Source organism: Vombatus ursinus, unplaced genomic scaffold (assembly GCF_900497805.2).
Source record: "Vombatus ursinus unplaced genomic scaffold, bare-nosed wombat genome assembly UNPS02011334.1, whole genome shotgun sequence".
NCBI classification, from domain to species: domain Eukaryota; kingdom Metazoa; phylum Chordata; class Mammalia; order Diprotodontia; family Vombatidae; genus Vombatus; species Vombatus ursinus.
In genome coordinates, this window is record NW_020951112.1 from 2,632,615 (window position 1) to 2,657,726 (window position 25,112).

The following is a 25,112-nucleotide window of genomic DNA, read 5'->3' on the forward strand; positions in this document are numbered from 1 at the left end:
CAATCTACTTGCCATTTCTTAAAACACAATAATATTCCACACAAACATATTCCACAACTTGTTTAGCTATTCCCCAATTAATGGGCATCTCCTCAGTTTCCAATTCTTTGCCACCACAAAAAAGAGCTGTTACAAATATTTTTGTACAAATAGATTCTTTTCCTTTTTCTTTGATCTCATTTGGATACAGACCTATTAGTGGTATTGCTGGGTCAAAGGGTATGCATAATTCTATACCCCTTTGGGCATAGTTCCAAATTGTAACATACTTTCTAATAACAAATTTCACTGTCATGAATATTTTAGTTGTAACATGTAAGGAAACCTAATATAATGTTTTGTGACAATTAATAGTGATGCATTTCATTTAAAGGATGTTGAACAGAATTATTAGTTGTGTAAACTTTTCTTGATATAAAATCTCTGTAACCTTTACCCACATGCCAAATTTTACTGAAATCTACTAAAGCTTAATGATACTGTGGCCATGTGGAAATGTTTCTTGATTACCGCTTGTTTGAAGGTGACAAGATGAACCACACACAAATCAAGCTTAAAGTATATTTGGGTAACTTTCAGAAGCTTTCAGAAGTCGAGTTTTGTTGAAGTCAGTCAGTTTCTTCAAAATTCCAGTTAGCATAGAAACCTAACTTTACCAGGTACAAAATAAATGTACAAATGAAAATGAACTTTTTAATATTTCACATGCATTATTTCTTTCTAGGGAGGTCTCAAAGCTGTTGTATGGACAGACGTTATTAACACGTTCATTATGGTGGCAGGATTTTCTTCAATTATCATACAGACTTCAAATCTTCAAGGTGGACTTAAAACTATAGTAAGACATGCAGAGGAAGGAGGAAGATTAAGATTTTGGGAGTAAGTTGATTTTTTTCTTTGACTTTCACTTTAATTTCTTTCAATTAAAAGGTTTCATATTAGATGAAAAGAAGTATTTAAAAATATTAAATGTTGGAATAATAATAATAGCTAACATATATAATTCCTTGAGGTTTAAAAAGGTAAAACAGTGTAAGGTTGTTAGTACAAATGATCTACATTTTACAGATGAGGAAACTGAGACTCCTTGAGGTGAAGTGATGACCCCGTGGTCATCTGGCTAGTAAATAGCAAAGTCGAGATTTGAAGGCCAGGTGTCTGACTTGAAGACCAGTATTTTGAGGAGTATAACCAACAAATTCACTTTTAGTGTTGAGATTGCAGGTTTTATGCCTAATGTTCAGTTCAGTAAACATTTTATAAAATCCTAAGGTGTAAAAGATGCCCTCCTATCTATTCATGAACACTGGCTATGAAAAGCTTATAATTCAATGCAGGGGTTCTTAACCTGGAGTCCACAGACTCCCAGGGGTTAGTGAATAGATTTCTGGAGGGCCTGTGAATTTAAATCAGAAAAAATTACAGCTTTATTTTCACTGACCTCTAACTGAAATTTATCATTTCAGTTTATTTTATGTACTAAAAACATTATTCTGAGGAGCCCATAGGCTTCACCAGATTGCTAAAGGATGTCTGTGGTGAGGAAAGGGGGGGGGAAGGAAGAAACATTTACTAAGTGCTAACTATATGCTTAGGACTGTGCTGAGCACTTTACAAATATCTCATTTGATCCTCACAACAACCTTGGGATGTAGGTGCCATTTTTATCCTCATTTTACAGTTGAGGAAACTAAGATGAGCCAACTTGTTCAGGGTTACACTGTTAGCAAGTGTCTGAGGCCAGATTTGAACTCAGGTTTCCCTGACTCTAAGCCCAGCTCTCTATCTACTGCCCCACCTAGCTACTTCATTTATCCATGACAAAAAGGGTTAGAAACCCCTGATCCTATGGGAGACAAGACATGTACACATAGCTTTCATAACTGACTGGAGGAATGGAATGACAGGAGCAGGGAGCCCAATCAGCAGGCTGTTTTAGTAGTCCATGCTGACGTAATGAGGGCCTATACTGTGACAGGGGCAGTGTCAGGGAAGAGAAAGGGGCACATATGGGAGATGTTACAAAGGTAGAGAAGCGACAAAACTTTGCAGCTGATTCAATGTAGGAGTTGAGAGAAATTGAGGAGTAGAGGATGACACCTAGTTTGTGAGCCTTGGTGGCTGGGAAGGTGGTGGTGCCCTAAACAGTAATAGGGAAGTTAGGGTGAAGGGAGGGCTTGGGGGAAAGGTAATGAGCTCAGTTTTGGACTTGCTAAACTTAAGATCTGTATGGGACATCCTTTTTGAGATGCCCAACAGGCACAGGGAAGCCTGGAGATCAGCAGTGAGGTTAGAAATTGGATAAGTAGATTTGAGAATCCTTTGCATAGAGATCATAATTGAATTGTAGGAGTTGATCATATCGTCATATACAATAGTATGGAGGAGAGAAAAGAAGAGAACCAAGGACAGAGCCCCAGATGATACTTAATGGTTAGTAGGTGTGACTTGAATAAAATTCAGCAAAAGAGACTAAGAAGGAGCAGTTGGATAGAAGAAGAGTGAGGAGGGAATAGTGTCACACAGGTATCAAGGAGAAGAGGGTGTTAGAGGCTGTAGAGGGGTCAAAAAGGATGAGCACTGAGAAAAGGCCATTAAGACCATTGGCAGTTTTGGAGAGAGCAGTTTTAGTTGAATGATGAGGTTGGACACCAGACTGTAGAGATTTAAAAAGACTGTGAGTGCAAGAGAGTGGTGGAGACATCTCTTGTAGATGGGCTTCTCAATGAATCCAGCTGTGACAGAGAGGAGAGGTATGGTATCATAACTAGAGGGGATGGGATGAGTCAAGGGAAGGTTTTTTGAGGATGGGAGATATGATAATGTTTGTACACAGTGGTTAATGAGACAGAAAGGATGAAAGGGCATTGCTTGTGCTAGGTAGAGAAGTTTGCTATGGTAAGGAATAGGGGCCTCCCTCTTTGTGTGAGATGGGATGAAGGATGAGATAGAGGGAGAAGGCAGCTGAGTGACAGGGGAGAAGAGGGAGCTCCCTGTGAATGTCCTCAGTCTTTTTTTAGTGAACTATGAGTCAGGTTTCTCATCTGAGAAGGTAAGGGAAAGGGAGGTTTGAGAAGGGGTGGAAAAGTTTGAAAGACACTATTGTGAGTCAGAAAGTAAATCAACTGGGGAGGTGTAAGAGATCATATTATTGCATTGAGGGCCCAGTTGAGATATATAATATAAATTTGTTGTGCACCCAGTCAGCATACTTTCATGTTTTTCTCCAGCTTTTTTCAGCAGTAATGTGGATAGGAGTGGATTAAAGGCAGTAGATGAGAATAATCCAGGGCTGAGAGTTGGGAGGGCAAGACTGGTGAGAGACAAAGGGCAAAGAACTCGGGAGAGGAGAACAGTGTAGAGCTGAACTGGTTCGCCAAGGGGTCAGGATGGGAAAGGGAAGTATAGGTCGTATTGGGTGATGGCTTCAGAAAGAAGTGAGGGATGCCTCAAATGATTGAAGGTCACAGTGAGCGTGAAGAACTAGGTTAGAGATTGCAGAGCAGAGGGAGAGGTGGAATGATACCAAATTATCAGATAAGGGAATTCCAGAGTTCATGAACATGGAAATTGTGCATTTGTGGGTGATGGCAAGATCGAGGATAGTACCATCTTATCTCTTTGAGGAACTTAACTGGGATGGAGATGTAAGTTAAGTAGCTGCTAGTTAGAGTATTTGAAGTATATGTTGAAGTCCCCCTAGTATAAGGGTTGGTGAGGAGAGAAAGACTGTAAGCCAGGGCCTGAAGTCAATGGGAAAGGAATAGTGTCTCTGTCTTTGGTAAATAACAGCCACAAGAATCTTGATTGGGTCATGATTCTAGATTGAATGTACCTCAAAGGAAGAGAGACGTTCCTGAGTGTTGATAGTAGGGTTGATGGCCTGGAAGTGGCAATGTAGAACAAATATTACAACTCCCCAACCATGCCTGGATAGTGTCAAACACTATTAGTGAAAGTTCAGGTAGTGCTGGAAAGGGTGGACCCAGGAAGCCATATCATCAGGATACAGCCCCAGGTCTCAATGAGAGTTAGAAGATGGAAGGAGTGGGAAAAGAAAGGCCAATAGAGTAGGCCTTTCAGAGAGCTCAGTGGGAGGGTAGTTCTAGAATGAGGAGATGGGTGAAAGAGGATGTAAATAAAGAAGTGGGCAGTGGAAGATAGAGAATAGGGTTTGTCTGGTGATGGGTTCAGAGTAGCTGGGATGGGGGGAGGATACGACATGAGGTGGGGGTATGTTAGTTATTGAGGAAATTAATTCAGGTGGGTTATCCATCCCTAGAGGACACAGTATAGAAGTAGAGCAAGCTATCATCATCTCTAGGGGGCCATGTGTACCAGTGGGGCAGAGTACTGGTGCCTTCTTTTGATACGGATATTGGACCTCAGGGTGGAGTCATCTCTGGGCATCAGGCCCTGTGTAGCTGGGAAATGGGATGGTGTTAGGGTTAGGAGATGGTGCAGAAAGTACAATGGAATGGCTTGTCCAGGCAAGAACCATCACTTCCTTCCTGGGTTGGTCACGTAACTGGAGTTTGGGCTGGATTCTTAGCCAAAAGGAAAACAGTAAAATGGAAAAAACTGGTCACCTTTTGGATCACGTGATTTATCCAATGTTGCCCTAGACTTTCTGCACGATGAATTGTAGAGTTCAAGTTCCTGGACATACATTAATAACCTAGTTGAGTATAAAAAGTTCCCTTAGTGCCTAATGCTTAAGAAGTACTAGTTGACTAAAATTCTTTTGAAAAAGATCCTATTAAAATGACAATCAGGATTTAAACAAATATACTTTTTAATCCTGCAAATGACACATTGGAAAGAGAAGTAACTCATAATTTCTTCGTAGTTGGTGTGATACATACATAATCATTTGATAAGCAATAATTATGTGACTCTAACTACTAGATAATCAGCCTTTGTAGTGTTTGGGGGTCTGTGAGTGGAAAACTTGGTATGAGAATCCAGGATTTAAGGAAATTCATCATTTGTTCTCCTCAATAAGAAGCATATATGTTTCTGTGTATGCTTATATATTCTAAATTGTATTACAGATTCTTTAGGATTGTTGAGGACCTGGGGCTATGTAGGCCAATCCTGCCCTTCCTCCCTCCCACCTTTGTGTTCTTCAGTTGAAGAAACTGAGATCTATAAAGGTTATGTGCTTTATTTAGTGTCAAGAGATTGGCAGACTCAGATTTCAAAACCAGACCCTCTGATTTCAAATCCATTTTCCTTTCTGCTTTGCCACAGTACCTGGTCATAAATACCTGGAAAAAAGTGAAAAGTTACATAAACCCCAAAGATGATTGTGTAAAAGTTAAGTGTCCTTCCTCTCTTGTCTATGGCATGATTACGTTATCATAGTTGACAGTATCTGAATAGTGAATTATGCCTTACTCAATTAATTTTGTGAGGAGTAGAGATCTTAATTCCCAGACTTTACTCTCTGTATAATGATGAGTCACCAGCTGCTGTGATTTTGTAGAGTCATTGGGTTTAAGCCTGGATAGAACCTCAGACACTATCTTATGTAACGTCCTAATTTTATAGTTAAAGAAACTGAAGCCTTGAGAGAGGCTTCTTATCAGTAGTAAGGAGCAGAGTTAGAATTTTTACCCAAGCCTTCCAATTCTTATACTTGGCCACTTTTCTCAAAGAAAGTATCCCTAGGGTTTTCACCTCTTGCCATGCAATTGTCACGATGCACAGTACTTCTCTGTAAATTTGGCAGTACCCTTCATTGTGTCATGGCTGTGGGAATTCAACATAGAAAAGCCATATTCTTGTGGGTTATTCTTTGACTGCATACAGGGTCTCTATTTAGTTGACATTGACATATAAAAGTATGTTGCCATAGCCAGGAGAAGTCAGTGACAGCTTTTAGCTGAGCAGATGGAATTTTTTGGCTTCTATTAGGAATTTCATTATATAGATTTATGTAGGTACTCAATCTCAGTCACATTTGAGCCTATTAGTTCATATATTTTTATATAGGTGATTTAAAACTCAAAAAGGGAATATACACACACGTATACACACATATATATGCATATATACACACACACATATATATGACTTTTCTGAGCTTGATTCAGAATGCTCTGCAGTTATACTTTGTTTCTGTACCTCTTTGAAACTCCAGTTTTCCTGATTTGTTTTTATGTAGCTTTAATCCTAGCCCTTTGCAGAGACACACTTTCTGGACAATTACTATCGGTGGGACCTTCACATGGACCGGCATCTATGGTGTCAACCAGTTCCAAGTGCAGAGATACCTAGCCTGTAAAACCAGGTTCCAGGCAAAACTGTAAGTCCACATGCCAAGTGTTTGTCATTAGTATTTAAATTGTTTGTCTTTGACTAAGCTGTAAAAGAGGATAACGTGTAAGAAATAAAGATAATTTTAATTCATTTTTTCAAAAAAGGTAATTAGGCTAAATAAATTTGTGGTTATAATACCTTTACTTCATTTCTTTCAATATGTTTTAAATCACTACCAGATATCATTCCTATAAGATGATTTGATTCATAAATGAGCTTAGAATTTCTGTTAGTTATATGAAAATTCCATTCCTTTCACGTTAATTTTTTCTCATTGTTTCCATTTTTCATCCTTTTGTCCCTTGTTTTTTTTTTTATAATATTCGTTGCAGTCTCCATGTGGCTGAAGACCAATATTTGCCAGTCATTTCATACGTACATAAGGACTGTCCTTCAGTAAGTGATCTCTAGCCTCCATGAAGGTGAAGACAATCTTTCTATTTGTATTTTTAACCATACTTTCTGGGTACAACATCAATTTAATGATACTTTTTTATGCTAAGCTGTATCAGGTGACAGATCTAACACTATAGGATTAGTTGTAGCAGAATTTCATAGTCATAATGACACTTCTGGGTCAATAATGAAAACAGCAGTTAATGTATTACATATCACAGTTAAGTCTTTTTATATTTATTGGTGGTGATGACAAAATTAGACTGAATTTGCAAAGCATCCTGGCTCAGTAATGGGATTGGGAGACCCCACTGGTTCTCTGCTGGGATATATTGCCTCTGTTCCTTCTTTCTGCCTTGAAATCTCTGATTCTCCAGTTAAGCTTTTCGGTTTCTACTACCCACCAGACTGCCAACTTAGAGAATTTGTTGAAGCTTCAATTGCTCTATTTGAAAGGGCACTTTGTTAAGATATGGGGACAAGTTATTTAACTCCTTTTTGTCTGTTTCCTCATTTGCAAAATGATAGGTCAATAGGTCACTATTGCTTGCAGTGTACCCATTTCCTAATGTTGTTGTAAAGATCCAACGAAACAATGCTTGTTAAACATAAAGAGTATTAATTAACCATTTGTCAAGTAAGTAATTTACTCTGTTAGGCACTGGGAGATAGACCAAAAAAAGTCCATGGTTTCAGGGCATTTAGATCTATTGGATACACAGTGCTCTCATAAGTATATAGACAATAACTATAATTTACTTAATTATGGTGTAGGAAGGGAGGGAGGAGGCCATGAGTAGTTGAAGGGACTAGGAAAGGCCTTGTGAAAAAGGTGGTCCTTAAATGGAATCTTGAAGGCAGTGAGGGATTCTGTGAAGTACATGTGAGGCAGTGCATGCCAGGCATGGGGGACAGCCACTGCAAAGGCCTAGAGGTGGGAGATAGAGTGTTGTGGGAAGAATAGAGAGAAGGCCAGTTTGGCTTGACTGTAAAATACAGTAATGGAAGTAATGAATGGAGGATGTCAGGGATTATTATCTCAAAAATATTTCAAGGAACTATTTCTTTCCTCTCTCTCTCTTTTTCTCTCTTTCTCTCTCAAGAGGCATTTTGGATAATTCTCATCACAAATGCATGTCACCATTGCTGGACCTTTTAATAAGTATTTATCAAGTTCCTACTGTGTGTCAGGCACTGTGCTAATTACTGGAGATGCTAAGAGGCAAAAGATAGTCCCTGCCCTCAAGGAGCTTAGAATCTTGTGGAGGAGATCAGAAGCAAACAAATAGACTCAAAACTTTTTGAGTTTTGTAATGTCTTGTATACCTTTTGTTCCACCAGCATGGCCTTTAAGGACTCAAAGTTACTTCCGTGTTGGTGTACTCAGGCACCAACAGTGTAGAATTTTAGTGTTGTGGTAGCTTTTTTAATGTGTTAAAGCAATAGATATTCAGTATAATATAGTATGCAATATCAAATACAATAAAATGTAAGCAGTGCATTTTTCAATATCATGAGGAAGGATAGTGAATTTGTAGAGTCTATAACAGAATGCCTATACAGTAGTTAATTAACTCACTTTTAAGTAGGTAGGTCATTCACTGGAAGAGTGGTACCAAGCACATATCTGTATTCTGAAGGCTTAGAGATCTCCAGACATAAAATAGACCCATTGTTTTTGTCACCAGAATGCCCTAGTTTCTTGTATTTTAAGGATTATTTGTTCATTTGTCTGTTCAAGACAGATGGAGCATGAACATGGTATTATGTTGTTCTCACCCTGGAGGCAATCCAGCAGTGAGGCCTCACCTATGGGAGAGGCTAACAGGGAGGCCATGCCCCTGTTACAAGTCAGCAAAGAGGTCTCCCCTCTCCCCTCCAGAGCAAGCCAGCATCAAGGCTCTGAACCCTGGCACAAAAAGCTTGAGACAGTGCAGAAACAGAATCCAACTTTCTTTTTTTTTTTATAGAAGTACAGTCACAAAATAGGCAGAAAAAATGAGCAAAAAACAAAAACAAAAACAAAAAAAGAGCCTGATCTTAGAAAGCTGTTATAAAAAGAGAGGATCAAGGCACAAACTTATGAGAGGACAACATTGTCAAAATGGCTACATGCAAAGCATCAAAGTAAAATGTAAATTTGTCTCAGGCCCCAAAAGATCTTCTGGAAGATCTCAAAAAGGTTTTTAAAAAACAACCAAAAGAAGTAGAGGAAAAATTGAGAAAAAATGAGAATAATACAAGAAAATCATGAGAAAAAGAGTGAACAACTTGGTAAAGGAAGCACACAAGATGGAAAAAAATTTTAAAAACTACAGAAGAAAACAGCTTTTTTAAAAATAGAATTGACCAAATGGTAAAGGAGGTATGAAAATTCACTGACAAAAACAACTCCTTTGAAAGTAGAATCGGCCAAATGGAAAAGGAGGTACAAAACCTCACTGAAGAAAATAATTTCTTAAAAATTAGAATTGGGCAAGTGGAAGCTAATGACTCCATGAAACATCAAGAAACAATAAAACAAAATAAAAAGAATGAAAAAAATAGAAGAAAATGTACAATATGCCATGGGAAAAATGACTGACCTGGAAAAATAGATCCAGAAGAGATAATTTAAGAATTATTGGACTACCTGAAAGTCATGATTAAAAAAAGTCTGGACATAATATTTCAAGAAATCATCAAGGAAAACTTCCCTGATATCCTAGAACAAGAGGGCAAAAAAGAAATTGAAAGAATCCATTAGTCTCCACCTGAGAGAGATCCCAAAATGAAAACTCCCAGGAATATTGTAGCCAAATTCCAGAGCTCCCAGACCAAGGAGAAAATATCACAAGCCACCAGAAAGAAGTAATTCAAATATTGTGGAGCCAGAGTCAGGATTACACAGGATTTAACATTATTACATTAAAGAACCGGAGGGCTTAGAATATGATACTCTGGAAGGCAGAGGAGTTAGGATTATTACCAAGAATCATCTACTTCAGGGGAAAATGGATATTTAATGAAGTAGAAGACTTTCAAGCATCACTAATTAAAAGACTGGAGCTGAATAAAAAACTTGATCTTCAAATATAAGATGCAAGAGAAGGATAAAAAAGTAAACAGGAAAGAGAAAAACATAAGGGATACAATAAGGTTAAACTGTTGAAATTCTTAAGAGTTACATGCAGGAATATAATCACTTATTAGGGCAATTAGAAGGGGTATACATAGAAGGTGTGGGTATGGGTGGACTATGATGAAATGATATAAGAAAAAACAAAAAAAAATTAAGGGGTGAGAAAAAAGGTTGCACCAGGAGAAGAGGGAAGGAAGAAATAGAATGGGGTAAATTTGGAGGAGAAGATGGGGTTGGTGGTGGACGAGGCTTGAAACTCACTCTCCTCTTAATTGGTTCAAAGAGGGAATAATATACATCCTCAGTTGGATCTAGAAATCTGTCTTACCCTGTAGGGATGAGGATAAGAGAATGTAGGGGAGGGAAAAGGGATAAAAGGGAGAATGGATTGGGAGAGGTGGTGGTCAGAATTAAAACACTGAGGAGGAGGGACAGGGCGAGAGGTAAGAGAGAGAGGGAAGGATAAACAAGGGAAAGATAGGATGGAGGGAAAGACAATTATCCTAAATGTAAATCTGAATGGGAGGAACTCACCCATAAAAGGGAAGCAGATGAAAAACCAGAACCCTGCAATGTACATTTGAAGCATAGAGACACACATGGAGTAAAGGCAAAGGGTTGGAGCAGAATCTGCTACGCTTTGGCTGAAGTAAGAAAAGCAGGGTTAGCAATCGTGACCTGAGACAACAGTAAAACCAACAATGGATTTAGTTAAGAGATAAGGAAGGAAAAGGTACCGTAGACAATGAAGCAACATCAATACAAAGCATAGATGCACTAATTGTATAGCATCTACATTTTTAAAGGTGGAGTGAAATGAGTTACAGGAGGAAATAGACAGTAAAACTTTACTAGTGGGGGACCTCAACTTTCCCCTCTCAGAACTAGATAAAGCTAACCACAAAATAAAGAAAAAAGAAGTTAAAGAGGTGCATAGAATTTAGAAAAGTTAGATATGATAGACCTCTGGAGAAAATTAAATGGGAAAGGAAAATACTTTTATCTCGGTGGTACATGGCACCTATACAAAAAATGAGTATATATTAGGGCATAAAGACTTCACAACCAAATGTAGAAAAGCAGAAGTATTAAATGTATTATTTAAAATTTAGATCATACTGCAATACAATTACATTCAATAAAGGGCATTGGAAAGATAGTTTAAATATTAATTTGAAATAAAATCTAGCCCTAAAGAGTAAGTGGATCAAAGAGCAAATCATAGAAACAATAATTTTATTAAGGAGAATGACAATACTGAGACAGCATGCCAAAATTTATGAGATGTAAACAAAGCAGTGCTTAGGGGAAAATTTATATCTAAATGCTTACATGAATAAAATAGAGAAATAGCACATCAGTGAATTGGGCATGTAACTAAAAAAAACCCCGAGAAAACGAATTAAAATTCCCCACTGAAACACTAAATTGGAAATCCTGAAAATCAAAGGAGAGATTAATAAAATTGAAACTAAGAAACCCATTAAACTAATAAAATTAGAACCTGGTTTTATGAAAACAACAAGAACAGTAAAATAGCTAAATCATTGGTTAATTCAATTAAAAAGGAGGAAAGAAGAAAACCAAATTCCAATATAAAAAATGAAAGGGGTGTATCTACCACCAGTAAAGAAGAAATTAAAACCATTATTAGGAGCTATTTTACCTAACTATATACCAAAAAATCTGACAATCTAAGTGAAATAGATGAATATATACAAAATATAAATTGCCTGGATTAACACAAGAAGAAATAGAATACTTAATCCCATTTCAGAAAAAAAAAATTGAACAAGCCATCAATGAACTTTCTAAGAAAAAATCCCTGGGGCCAGATGCATTCACAAGTGAATTCTATCAAAAATTTATAGAACAGTTAATCCCAATACATATAAACTATTTGGAAAAATAGGCAAAGAAGGAGGTATACCAAATTTCTTTTATGACATAAATATGCTGTTACCTAAACCAGGAAGAGCAAAAACAGAGAAAAAAACTACAGACCAGTTTCCCTAATGAATATTGATGCAAAAATTTAAATAAAATACCAGCAAGGAGATTACAACACTACATCATAAGGATCATACATTATGACCATGTGAGATTTCTACTAGGAATGCAGGGCTGGATCATTATTGGAAAAAACTATCAGCATAATTGATCATATCAGTAACAAAAATAACAAACCATATGATTACCTCATTAGATACAGAAAAGGCCTTTGACAAAATACAATACCTGTTCTCATTAAAAACACTAGAGAGAATAAGAATAAATGGAGCGTTCCTTAAAATAGGTAATGTCTGTCTAAAAATATCAGTGAAAATAATATGTAATGGGGTTGAGCTGGAAGCCTTCCCAGTAAGATCAGGAGTGAAGCAAGGCTGCCTATTATCACCATTCTTATTCAATATTGTACTAGAGGCAAAGAAAAAGAAATTGAAAGAATTAGAATAGGCAATGAGGAAACAAAACTATTATTTGCAGATGATATGATGGTATTGTAAAGAATCCACTAAAAATTAGTTGAAATAATAAACAACTTTAGCAAAGTTGCAGGATATAAAATAAACCCACATAAATAATCAGCATTTTTATATATTACCAGTAAAGTCCAATAGCAGGAAAGAAATTCCATTTAATTTAACTGTAGATAATATAAAATGCTTGGGAATTTATCTGTCAAGACAAACTCAGAAACTCAACACAATTATAAAAGACTTCTCACACAAAGTCAGATTTAAACAACTGGAAAAATATTAATTGCTCATGAGTATGCTCAACCAATATAGTAAAAATGATAATTCTACTTAAATTAATTTACTTATCCAGTGCCATACTAATCAGACTACCGAAAATTATTATATAGAGCTAGAAAAAATAATAACAAAATTCATCTGGAAGAAAGGTCAAGAACAAGGGAATTAATGGAAAAAGAATGCAAAGGAAGGTTGCCTAGCTCTACCAGATTTAAAACTATATTATAAAGCAGCAATCATCAAAACTGTTTGGTACTGGCTAAGAAACAGAGTGGTGGATCAGTGGAATAGATTAGGTACGGAAGACACAGTAGTAAATGACTATAGCAATCTGTTGTTTGATAAACCCAAAGACTCAAGCATTTGGGACAAAAACTCATTATTTGACAAAAACTGCTGGGAAAACTGGAAAGCAATATGGCAGAAACCAGGTGTAAAGCAGCATCTTGCATTATATACCAAGATAAGGTCAAAATGAATACATGATTTCACCATAGAGGGTAATATAAGCAGATTAGGAAAGCATGGAATAGTTTACCTAAGGGAAGAATTTAGGACCAAACAAGTTATAGAAGGCATTTATAAAAAGTAAAATGGATAATTTTGATTGTGTAAAATAAAAAGTTTTTGCACAAACAAAACCAATGCTGCCAAAATTGGAAGGAAAGCAGAAAACTGGGAAAATTTTTTTTACAAATATTTCTGATAAAGACCTCATTTCTCAAATGTGTTGAGAACTGAGTCAAATTTATGAGGATACAAGTCATTCTCCAGTTGATGAATGGTCAAAGGATATGAACAGGCAGTTTTCAGAGGAAGAAATTAAAGCTATCTACAGTCATATGAAAAAATGCTCTAAATCACTACTGATTAGAAAAATGCAAATTGAAACAACTGAGGTATCACCTCATACCCATCAGATTGGCTAATATGACAGAAAAAGAAAATGATAAATGTTGGAGGGGATGTGGGAAAACTGGGACACTAATACACTCTTGGTGCAGTTATGAACTGATCCAACCATTCTGGAGAGCAATTTGGAACTATGCCCAAAGGGGTATCTAAGTGTGTATACCCTTTAATCCAGCAATACCACTACTAGGTTTGTATCCCAAAGAGATCATTAAAAAAAGGAAAAGGACCCAAAGGTACAAAAATATTTATAGCAGCTCCTTTTGTGGTGGTAAAAAATTGGAAATTGAGGGGATGTCTGCCAGTTGGGGAATAGCTAAACAAGTGGTATGTGATTGTGATGGAAAACTATTGTGCCATAAGAATTGACAAAGAAAAAAAACTTGGGAAGACTTACATGAACTGATGCAAAATGAAGTAATTAGAACCAGGAGAATATTGTATATAGTAACAGCAATATTGTATGATGAGCAATTGTGAATGACTTTGCTATTCTCAGCAATGCAGTGATCTAAGACAGTCCCAAAGGACTCATGATGAAAAATATTATCCACTTTCAAAGAAAGAACTAATTGCTTCAGAATACAGACTGAAGTATACCCTTCCTTCCTTCCTTCCTTCCTCCTTCTCCTCTCTCTCTCCTTTCTTCCTTCCTTTCCTCTCTCCTTTCCATTCCTTCCTCCCTCCCTCAAGCTTTTTTCTACAAAATAACTAATATGGAAACATTTTACATGATTGTACATGTATAACCAGTGTCAGATTACTCAGGTTGGGGGGGAGTAAGAAAAGGAGGGAGGAATGGAATTTGGAATTCAAAACTTAAAAAAACCACACTGAATGTTAGGAATTATTTTTACATGTAATTGGGGAATAATAAAATATTATTAAAAAATAAAATTAAACCAAAGGAAAACACCAAAAAGATAGTATTATGTTACCTACTGATTGAAGTATATTGGTAGACAGCATGAGTTTTATGTGTTGTTGGAATTGGCCACTACCTGTATGGTGTCTCGTGTGAAGTTTAGTTTTCTAAGCAAAATATCATTTATTAACAAGGACATGCAACTTGATAATAAAGCGTTAATGGTTTGCCTCCATTTATGTCAAAGACCCCAAATTGAAGATGCAAATCAGTTTTATAAGCATAAAACAAAGCAGAACGGAAACGATTATTGGTTAGCACCAGAGGGATGAGAGATCATTGTTGCTTTAATCAAAGAAAGTGGGCATAGCCCACTCATGAGATGTAGATCACGTCTCCGTCTAAGGAATGCTTTTGTGCTGCATCCTGATGTTAATCACTGGGTATGTACGTATATTAGGTATATACTCAGTATATTAGGTATATTTGAGTCAGGTATACAGACTCCCTGGTGCCTGCAGATTAGATAAGACCACTTTAATTATTAAAGTTGGGACAAGGTCATTTAATTCAGCTTCTAGGTATAACACGATAACATGCAAACCTTGCAGGAGATGCTGCGATAATGTTTTATGATGGTATTGAGAATAATTTTTCTTTAACAGTGATTGTGGGAAAAGCTTAGGTCTTTAGTATCTATCTTCAAAGAGAAAGGAGACTTAACTTTGGTACCCATGAACTTCATTCAGAAACAGAGAAGAAGCTTTAGGTTTATTACATAGAATACAGAATATGTTACAAAATAAAATCACTTCCAGATTAAAATCAAATATAAAATGCAGGATCAGGAATTAATTCTCCCCTCATTATTGTGATTTGTGTCATTGAAAGGCTCCTCCCTCAAAATGCCCCCCCCCCAGCTTAGAGAATGATGGAGTGAGTGAATCAATGAAACTTTTTTTTTTTAGTGTTTACTGTGTGTAAAGCACTAGGAATATATATCAAAAAGTAAAATAGCCCCTGCTCTCTTACTGTAATAGGGGAGATAACAGAGATGGATGGCATCAGTTGCTAGTCAAATGGAAAAGTCTCATGGTCCCAAGGAACAGTAAAGTAGCAAAGGAGATAAAGCTCATGCTGCTTTGAAGTACTTTCCACTGAGAAAGTCTTATCAGTTTCTGATGTTAAATGATTGACAGTGCTAAGGCCTTTGGTGACAAGCTTTGTTTTCTGGGTCTTCGGTAGCTGAAGTATACCCTTCCTTACATGGCCGTTCCCTTGGCTATTGAGTTCAGGGTCCTGGGCTATCTCTGTTGAAGGTGTGAAAGTGGTCGAGGTGATAGTGGTGGTTTGACTTACGTGGTCCATAGGGCCACCTCCTGTCTCTCCTTCAGGGTCCCTTGTGTCAGCATGGCTGACTTGCCTACCCTATTTAAAGCAACCTGACTTGCTTAAATTCTTATAGCTGCTAAGCAATACCTGTTAAGATGTTAATATCTTACTTGGGGAGGTGACACTAAAATTGTATCCTTGACACTTTAACACATGACTTTATTAGCTTAGTATGCAGCAGAACAGGACTCTGAGAGAATAGAACAAAAGACATGTCCCTGAGTTTGATGGATGTGTGAAGTTTGCAGAGCGTGCAGTTGATCCAGTGATCCTACTCAGGAGGGGGTTTGATAGTAGGATCATAGGATTAAGAGCTGAGAGAGATCTTACAGATGATCTGAACTAGCTCCTTTAGGTTACAAATGAGGCCTAGAAACTTGCTCCAGTCACAAGGGTCATAAATTATGAAGCTTCCAGAATCAGAAGTCAACACCTTCTGATTTCAGTTCCACTCTTTGTATGCCGTTACACTGCTCTTCCGGTGGAGCAGGCAGGCATCAGAAAGAACTAGCATGGAAGGCCAACTTTTTAAAAAAGTAATTTTATGTAGGACTAGCCTCATGGGTTTAGTTATATGGGAAACTGATCCAGAGCATATCTGTTTGTTTAAGACAAAACAGACTACGTAAAGAAATAGTTTCGTTTTTTTATAAGTAAAATCAATGGACAGAAAAGACAAAAAACTAGATTTTGCTATATGTGTTCATAGGAGCTAGTGGAAAGAAATTTGTTATAAGAACTCAGTAACTTAACTAATTTTGACTAATTATGATGGTGTTGCTAAAAACAACAGAGGTAACTTGCGCATACAACTCTTCCTCATTTTCCCAGGAACCGTGGACATAAATTATTTGTATTTCAGAGGAGGTTTTCTTTGAAAATTTCTGATGTCTTCATGGAAAGGCTAAATTAATTGGATGAGGCATGACTATTACTTTTACTTTCTGATACTAATGCAATATAGAAGACAGTTGACCTTGACAAAAATGTTAAAAAACTGATTAATTAGCAATTGATTCACTTGTATACATTTCTTCTTTTAATGGCATATTAGCTAATAAAATAAGCATTGGCCAGGTGTACTATTTTGTTAGTCAGTAATCACTTTAAGCACCTATGAAGTGCCAGGCACACAGTAATAATTACTGGAAATTTTAGAAAAAAAAGAAAAAAAGACAATCTCCACATTTAAGGAGCTTACAGTTGAATGGGGGAAGATAGTAAATAAAGGGAAGCTGAAAAGCAGAGTTGATAATGGTAGTCAAGTCAGAGGAGAGGAAATAAAGAAATGACTGGCCTTGGGCCCTCCTCAAAGGAAATTCTGGGAGGAGAATTTCAGTAAAAGGTGGATGTATTTATAAGAGTGTGAAATCATTTAAAATTTTTGTTCTTGATCCCTGCTGCATTGAAATTATATACCCTACATAAACCTGTGTGGAGATGCTTAAAAAATGGCTTAAGCAGTTAGTGACAGCACAGAGTGTAATGAGAGATGCCCTGGGACTTGGCATACATTTTAGGTGGGTTGAAGCCACAGAATACTTCACTGAGCCTTTATTCTGTTGAGTTAATTTTTATAACTTAGTTTTAGGCTGTTCAATTGAGGGATTTTTAAATTTGGGTTGTGATACCCTAGGTTAGAATCCCTTTTGGTAGATTCACTATTGGATCTAATTGGGTCTCAGACCAGAAGACTGCTGTTATAAGACCAAATTTGATGAAAATGCCCTCTCTAGTTAACAATGCTTGATCATATAGACTCAGTTTTATTGGCCATAGATATAATTAGTAGAGCGTCTTAAAGTGATAAGATCACACGAGGGAATTTTGAAAATTAGAGGAGAAACATATTAATAGAAAAAATGGCTATATAATTCATTAACAAAATTAAAAGCTGCTCTTTGAAAAGACTGACAATGTGCATCAAATACATTCATATACAATGGGTTAAGTGATGAATAGAAAATGAAAAAAAAAAGGAAATTACAAAAAACAGGGAATTTTATTGACAACCAAATGAGGTATATGGACAATATAATATTGATAATATAATTCCTTTTTTTTTTCAAGGTGTTGTATTTCCTTACTCTTTGGGGTAGAAATCATTTTACTTTTTGCTTATATCTTTAGAGCGCTTTATTTAAATCTTTTGGGACTCTGGGTAATTCTTACCTGTGCAGTTCTCTGTGGATTGGGATTATACTCAATGTATCGTAACTGTGATCCCTGGACATCACACAAAGTTTCAGCACCAGATCAGGTTTAGTATTCAAACTTATAATTCTATTGTCAAATCATTCAGTAGGGAACAATATGATGTATGGGGAAACAAATATCAGTTGTAAGAAAGTGGAAAAAACTTTCCCAAATTAGAAGTTTCAGCTGTACATTAATATTGGTTTAGGGAAAAAGAAAATGGTCTTGGATTTACATGAGTTGGATATATTTTAATTCTTACTATTTCTTGTACACAATCTTATCTAGTTTCCATTCCAGTTAAGCAGTGGAAAAATAAACATTTCTGACATCCCTAGTCTCCGGACACAAATGAAGGAATATATCTAGGAAATCTTAAAATTAAAAGTTAAAATTAATTTTAGATACCAAGTAAATTTAAGACTCAAATCATTTAACAAGTTTTTGTTAAGTACCTATTATGAGCCAGGCAGTGTGCTAGGTGTGGGGGATACAGGTACAAAGAATGAAAAAATTCCTACTCCCCATGAGCTTATGTTTTAATGAGTTCAAGAATATATATACATACAGTCATTATATATATAATATAACATGAATAAATAGCAATATATTATTATCGTTCACATGTTTCTGTTGTGTCCAAGTCTTCTTGACCTCATTTGGGGTTCTCTCATCAAAGATCTTGGAGTAGTTTGCTGTTTCCTACTGTAGCTCATTTTATAGATGAGAAAACTGAGGCAAATAAGGTTAAGTGACCCACCCAGGATCACACAGCTAGTAAGTATCTGAGGCCAGATTTGATCTCAGGTCTTTCTGACTGCAGGCTGGACACTTTATTTGTTGGGCCACCTAGCTGCCCCAACAACAATAATATACACATATAGAATAGTTAAAACAGTTAAATATAAAGTAGTTTGGGAGAGAGAGACTATCAGATGGAGGATCAGGAAAGATTTAATGCAGAAAATGATGCTTGAAGTGCATCTTTAAGGGAGAGAAGGAGTCTCTGAGGCAGAGGTAAGGAGGTAGTGCTTTCCAGGAATGGAGGACAGCTAGGGAAAAGGCAGGGAGAGACAAGAGATGGAGGGCCTTGAATGAGGAAGATGAGTTTGGCTGGATAGCAAGAGGCTAGAAATATGGGTTGGGGCTAGGTTGTGTAGGGCTTTAAAAGTTAACCAGAGGAGTTTCTATGTGATCCCTAGAGGCAATATGGAACCGCCGGAGTTAGTTGGTTAGGGTCAGATGTTCACCTGAGGAAAATGACTTAGGCAGCTGTGTGTAGAGTGTGGGGAGAGAGCAGCCTAAGGCAGGCAGATCAGTGAGGCCATGTGTTGATCTCAGCAAGGGGTAATATGCTCCTGAACTAAGATGGTAACTGTGTACTTGCAGAGAAGGGGATCCAAGTGGTATAGAGGTGGAATGAGGAGTTGAGGATACTGCCAAGATTACAGACCTGGTAGACTGAAAGGATGGTGGTGCCTTTGGCAGAAATAAGAAGGGAATGGGTTTGGGAGGAAAGGAGTTCTTTAGACATGTTGAGTTTGGGACTTTGAGCCTCAGAGGAGAGACCAGGGCTAGATAGAAAGGTGTCTGTGTGGAGATGACAAAACCCTGGAGCTGATGAGGTCACTAAGTGAGGAAATGTAGAGAGCAGAGAGTCTTGGGGGACCCTAGCCCAATTAGGATGGAGGCTTCCTAGTGCTGGTGAGTCAGCAAAGGAGCCTGAGAAGGGGGTGATGGTCTGGCTTGTTAGGGGCAAGATTTGGAAGGGAGCCATGTCCTGAAGACCAAGAAGAGGGAGGCTCAAGTTAGTGCTCCACAAGATGGGGGAAAAAGAAAGCTCATCAGATTTGACAGTTAAGAGATCATAAAGAGATTGTCAGGGTTGAGGAGTGAGGGAGAGGAAAGGATGTGGAGCCACCTCTTTATCAGAGCCTAGTACAGAGGAGGATGGAATTGGAGGTATTTCAGGGAGTTTTGAGATGAAGAGGCAAAGAGGTGTTGTTAGGGACCTCTCTTGGAGGCAATACTCAAAGCTGGGAGAAGAGACAGTACAGAGGAGGAAGGAAAGTTTGAAATAGTTTCTGTAGGGTGTGAGACTTTATGGGTAATCACTTAGGGAGGAATCAGAGGATTGCTCTGCTATGGTGAGGGCCCAGGAGAAGTTGAACAACATATATTTTTATCCACAACATCTGTCACTGTACCTTGCACACATGAGTTGTTTAATAAACATTTAATGAATTATACTTTTAGAGATAATGAACAATAAAAATTTAGTAAAGAATTTGTCTTGCCTTAAAATTTATTTTAGAGTCTTTTGGCGAATGATTTTAAGTTGTTAGTTTAAATTGATAGCCCTTTTTTGTGGGGATGAATCTACTTGCTTGCCACTAAATGCAGACTTTGATTCCTTCTGGGGTCTTGCAGGTGACTTGAGTTCTTGAACACGGCTAGCAGAGAATAAGCTCTGGTAGGTCCAGTAGTGGACCTGTGACTCTCGGAAATTGTTTGGTCAGTTGCAAAGGAGTTGTAGTCTTTGTTAGAGTAAAATTCCCTGCAGCAAACAGGTTTTTTAAAATTGTTCCATTACCGAAATAGCCTGTGTTCCTGTCTTCTGCTATTACACGGCTGTCCCTAGGTGGGTGAGCTTTCAGATGAGTAGAGGTGCCCCAGAACTGAAGTGGAGGTCTAAACTGTTGGATAGAATGGTGAATTTCGAAGTGAAAACAGATGGAGACTATTTGTACATGATAAATTGTTAATTGTGCTGAGGACAGTAATCTTCATGGAAATTAGAGAAAGGAGACTGTCGGTGAGGACTGGAACTTTTACAGAAGGTAGTAATATTTGAAGCTCTGACTATATGATATTAAAAAGCAATTAACTTGTGTCATTTTTTTTTCAGCTCATGCCTTATCTAGCAGTGGAGATTCTAAGTGATTCTCCAGGACTTCCGGGACTTTTTGTGGCATGTGCTTATAGTGGAACACTGAGGTATGAATGAATTTTTTATAGTGTATTATGGGAACCTTTGAAGTCCATTAAGGTAAAATTTTGGCAGTGGTCAGATTTAACAAGGATTTTAATAATTTATTCTGTTCAATATAAGTTTATAGTTTTGTAGTATTTTAGGGTTTGAAGAAATCTTAGAGTTATTGACTGTCCTCCTCACTGTGTGACCATGGGCAGTAATAATAACTCATCTATATTATAGGTTAAGGTTTTCAAATTATTTTTCTCATGATAACCTCGTGAAGTAGGTATTCTAAATATGCCCATTTTACAGATGCAGAAAGTGAGCCTCAGACAGGTTAAGTGACTTGCTCATGGTCATGCAGTTTCAAAGGCAAGACTTAAAGGCAGGTTTCTGCTCACACTGAAAGTGTAGCGCTTTTCCCATGATACCACACGGCGCCTCATAAATTCTCTGGGCTGCAGTGTCCTGATTTTTAGAGGGTTAGGTTAGATCTTTATTTCTTTTTTTTTCCTTTTTAAAAAAATTATTATTCTGAGTTATCAACAGTCACTTCCATAAGCTTTTGAGTTTTAAATTTTCTCCCCTTCCTTCCCCAACCTCCCTTCCCAAGACAGCATGCAATTCGATATACACTGTACATATACATTCCTATAAAACATATTTTCACATTAGTCATGTTGTAAAGAAGAATTAGAACCAATAGGAGGAACCACAAGAAAGAGGAAACAAAACACAACAGAAGAAAGAAAAGAGCAAATAGTATACTTCAATCTGCATTCAAACTCCATAGTTCTTGCTTTGGATGTGGATAGCATTTTCCATCATGAGACCTTTGGACATGTCTTAGATCCTTGCATTGCTGAGAAGAGCTAAGTCTATCAAAGTTAGTCATTGCACAACATGGCTGTTACTGTGTACAACATTCTCCTGGTTCTGCTCACTTCACTCAGCATCAGACCCTACAAGTCTTTCCAGGTTTTTCTGAGGTCCACCTGATGATCTTTATTTCTATCCCTTCTTTAGTTCAGTGGTTCTGGTGTTTGACAGCCTGGGCTAGAGATTGAATGGAAACATGGGTGTTCTCCAAGAGGTTACTGCTAAAGATATGGGAATGGATAAGATCACCAAAGGGGAGACAGAGAGCAGTGAGAAAAGAGAAGAGGGCTATCATGTGTGGGGGAACAGAGGAAAAGGAACAAGTGGGCAGGCTCCCCTCTCTGACTCTGCCTTTGCTCTCTCATCTTCACCAGGACCTCACTCCATCAGTTTTTTCATTTCCATTTACTAAGTGCTTTACAAATATTATATCGTTAGATCTTCACAACAGCACTGTGAGGTAGGTGCTATTATTATCTCCATTTTACAGTTGAGGAAACTGAGGCAAACAGGTAAAGTGACTTGTCCAGGGTCACATAGCTAGTAAGCATCTGAGCCCAGATTTGAACTCAGGCCTTTCTGATTCCAGGCCCAGTGCTCTAATCCACTGTGACACCTGGCTAAACAAGTTATACATGTGGTGGAATACCACTGTATTACAATAAATGATGAAAAGCATTGTTGCAGAGAAATGTGGAAAGACTTGTATGAACGGATGCAGATTGAAGCAAGCAAGCAGAAGGAGGGGAACAGCTTATACAGTGACAACCATGTGGGATAGACGAATCACTGTGACAGAAAGGGAAGTTCTTTTTTTTCCCCCTCTTTTTAAATTAGTCTTTCTCTACAACCAAAACTCTTGGAATTTTTTTCCCTTTATCCCAAAGCTTCACCAGACTTAGGAATTCCAAAAGAGGAATTTCTAAATAGAAAACTCTATACAACTAATCCCAAGTTGCCTTACTCATTGAAAGCTTGATCTAATAGTGACAAATACATCTTGGTCACAGTTGCTGTAAAACAGTACCACAAAATGGTAATGAATGTCATAGGAACCCAAAGTCTGGATTTAATCTCATTTTACACAAATGGGAAGTCAGCATTAAAGCTTTTGTTCTTTTTTCTTTTTGTTAGTTACTGCAGGCTTGAGATATTTTTCTTATAAATTGTGAAGTCCAACCTAATTATACATCACTTTTAATGAACTCAAATGTTAAAATAAAGGTAATGTTCACATTCCTGTAATTCCAAAGAAACTTATTAGATAATGATGCCCTGGTAATTCTGATAGAAAAATAAAACTGCTTTTTCATTTACAGAATTTTCCCTTTCTATTTTAAGAGAAATGCATTCATAGTCATAGATTACAATTACTCTTTTCATTGAGAAAGCAAACAATTTGGTATAGTTTATATATATATGTAGTCATGGAAAACACTTCCACAATAGTCATGTTGTGAAAGACTAATGATATTTCCCTCCATCCTATCCTGCCCCCTGTTTATTCTAATCTTTCTTTTCCTTCCTTGAAAGTGTTTGCTTCTGATTACCCTTTCCCCCAGTCTGCCCTCCCTTCTATCACACCCCGCGCTTGTCTTATCCCCTTCCCCCCTACTTTCCTGTAGGGTAAGATAGATTTCTATACCCAATTGAGGGTATATGTTATTCCCTTTTTAAGCCAATTCTGATGACAGTAAGGTTCATTCATTCCCTCTCACCTTCCCCCTCTTCCCCTCCACTGTAAAAGCTTTTTCTTGCCTCTTTTATGTGAGATAATTTACCCTACTCTACCTCTCTCTTTCTCTTTCTCCCAATACATTCCTCTCTCACCTCTTAATTTTATTTTTAAGATATCATTGCTTCATATTTAACTCACACCTGTGCCCTCTGTCTATATATACTCCTTTTAACTACCCTAATAATGAGAAAGGTCTTATGGGTTACAAGTACGTATTTCCATGTAAGAATGTAAACAATTTAACTTTAGTAAGTCCCTTATGATTTCTCTTTCCTGTTTACCTTTTCATGCTTCTCTTGAGTCTTGCATTTGAAAGTCAGATTTTCTATTTAGCTTTGGTCTTTTCTCAAGAATGCATTAAATTCTTCTATCTCATTGAATGTCCATATTTTACCCTGAAAAATTATACTCAATTTTTCTGGGTAGGTGATTCTTGGTTTTATCCTAGCTCCTTTGACCTCCAGAATATATTCCAAGCCCTCTGATCCTTTAATGTAGAAGCTACTAAATCTTGTGTTATTCTGATTGTGGCTCCACAATACTTGAATTTTTTCCTTCTGGCTGCTTGCACTATTTTCTCCTTGACCTGGGAACTCTGGAATTTGGCTATAATATTCCTCGGAGTTTTCCTTTGGGGACCTCTTTCAGGAGGTGATCAGTAGAGTCTTTCAATATTTTAGAATATCAGGGCAGTTTTTCTTGATAATTTCTTGAAAGATGATGTCTAGGTTCTTTTTTTGATCATGGCTTTCAGGTAGTCCAATAATTTTTAAATTCTCTGTCCTGAGATATGAGATATTTCACATTGTCTTCTATTTTTTCATTCTTTTGGTTTTGTTTTACAGTTTCTTGATTTCTCATAGAGTCCTTAGCTTCCATTTGATCCATTCTAATTTTTAAGGAATTGTGTTCTTCAGTGAGCTTTTGGACCTCCTTTTCCATTTGGTCAGTTCTGCTTTTTAAGGCATTCTTCTCCTCATTGGCTTTTTGGACCTCTTCTGCCATTTGGTCTAGTCTTATTTTTTAAGGTGTTATTCTCTTCAGTATTTTTTTGGGTCTCCTTTAGAAAGCTATTGACTCATTTTTCTAGATTTTCTTGCATCACTCTCATTTCTCTTCCCATTTTTCCTCTACTTCTCTTACTTGATTTTCAGAATCCTTTTATAGCTCTTCTGTGGCCTGAGACCAATTCATATTTTTCTTTGGAGCTTTGGCTTTGTTGCCTTCTTCTAAGTAGATGTTTTGATCTTCCTTGTCACCAAAGTAAGTTTCTCTAGTCAGAGTTTTTTCTGTTTTTGCTCATGTTCCCAGCCCATTACTTAACTTTTTAACTCTTTGTTAAGTAGGGCTCTACTTCCAGGGTGGAGGATGTACTGTCCCAAGCTTCCAGGGTTTTGTGCAGCTGTTTTCAGAGACACTTCTAGGGACCTGTAAGTTTTCAGTTCTTCCGTGGTGGTATGATGTAAGGAGAGATGTTCACTCCTCTCCTGGCCTGTGCTGTGGTCTGTGAGTGACTACAAACATTCTTTTCTGCCTTGGAACTGTAAGGAGGC

The 25,112-nt window shown here is 37.3% G+C and overlaps 1 protein-coding gene across 1 annotated transcript in view; it reads left to right on the forward strand.

Moving 5' to 3' along the window:
* LOC114038522 (sodium-coupled monocarboxylate transporter 1-like) overlaps nucleotides 1-25,112 on the forward strand; it is an 82,511-nt gene that overhangs the window by 26,692 nt on the left and 30,707 nt on the right. The window contains exons 5-8 of the mRNA XM_027855799.1: nucleotides 725-879; nucleotides 6,170-6,310; nucleotides 17,900-18,029; nucleotides 20,874-20,962. Of these exons, the coding sequence (XP_027711600.1) occupies nucleotides 725-879; nucleotides 6,170-6,310; nucleotides 17,900-18,029; nucleotides 20,874-20,962 (515 nt within the window). The remainder of the gene's footprint in view (nucleotides 1-724; nucleotides 880-6,169; nucleotides 6,311-17,899; nucleotides 18,030-20,873; nucleotides 20,963-25,112) is intronic.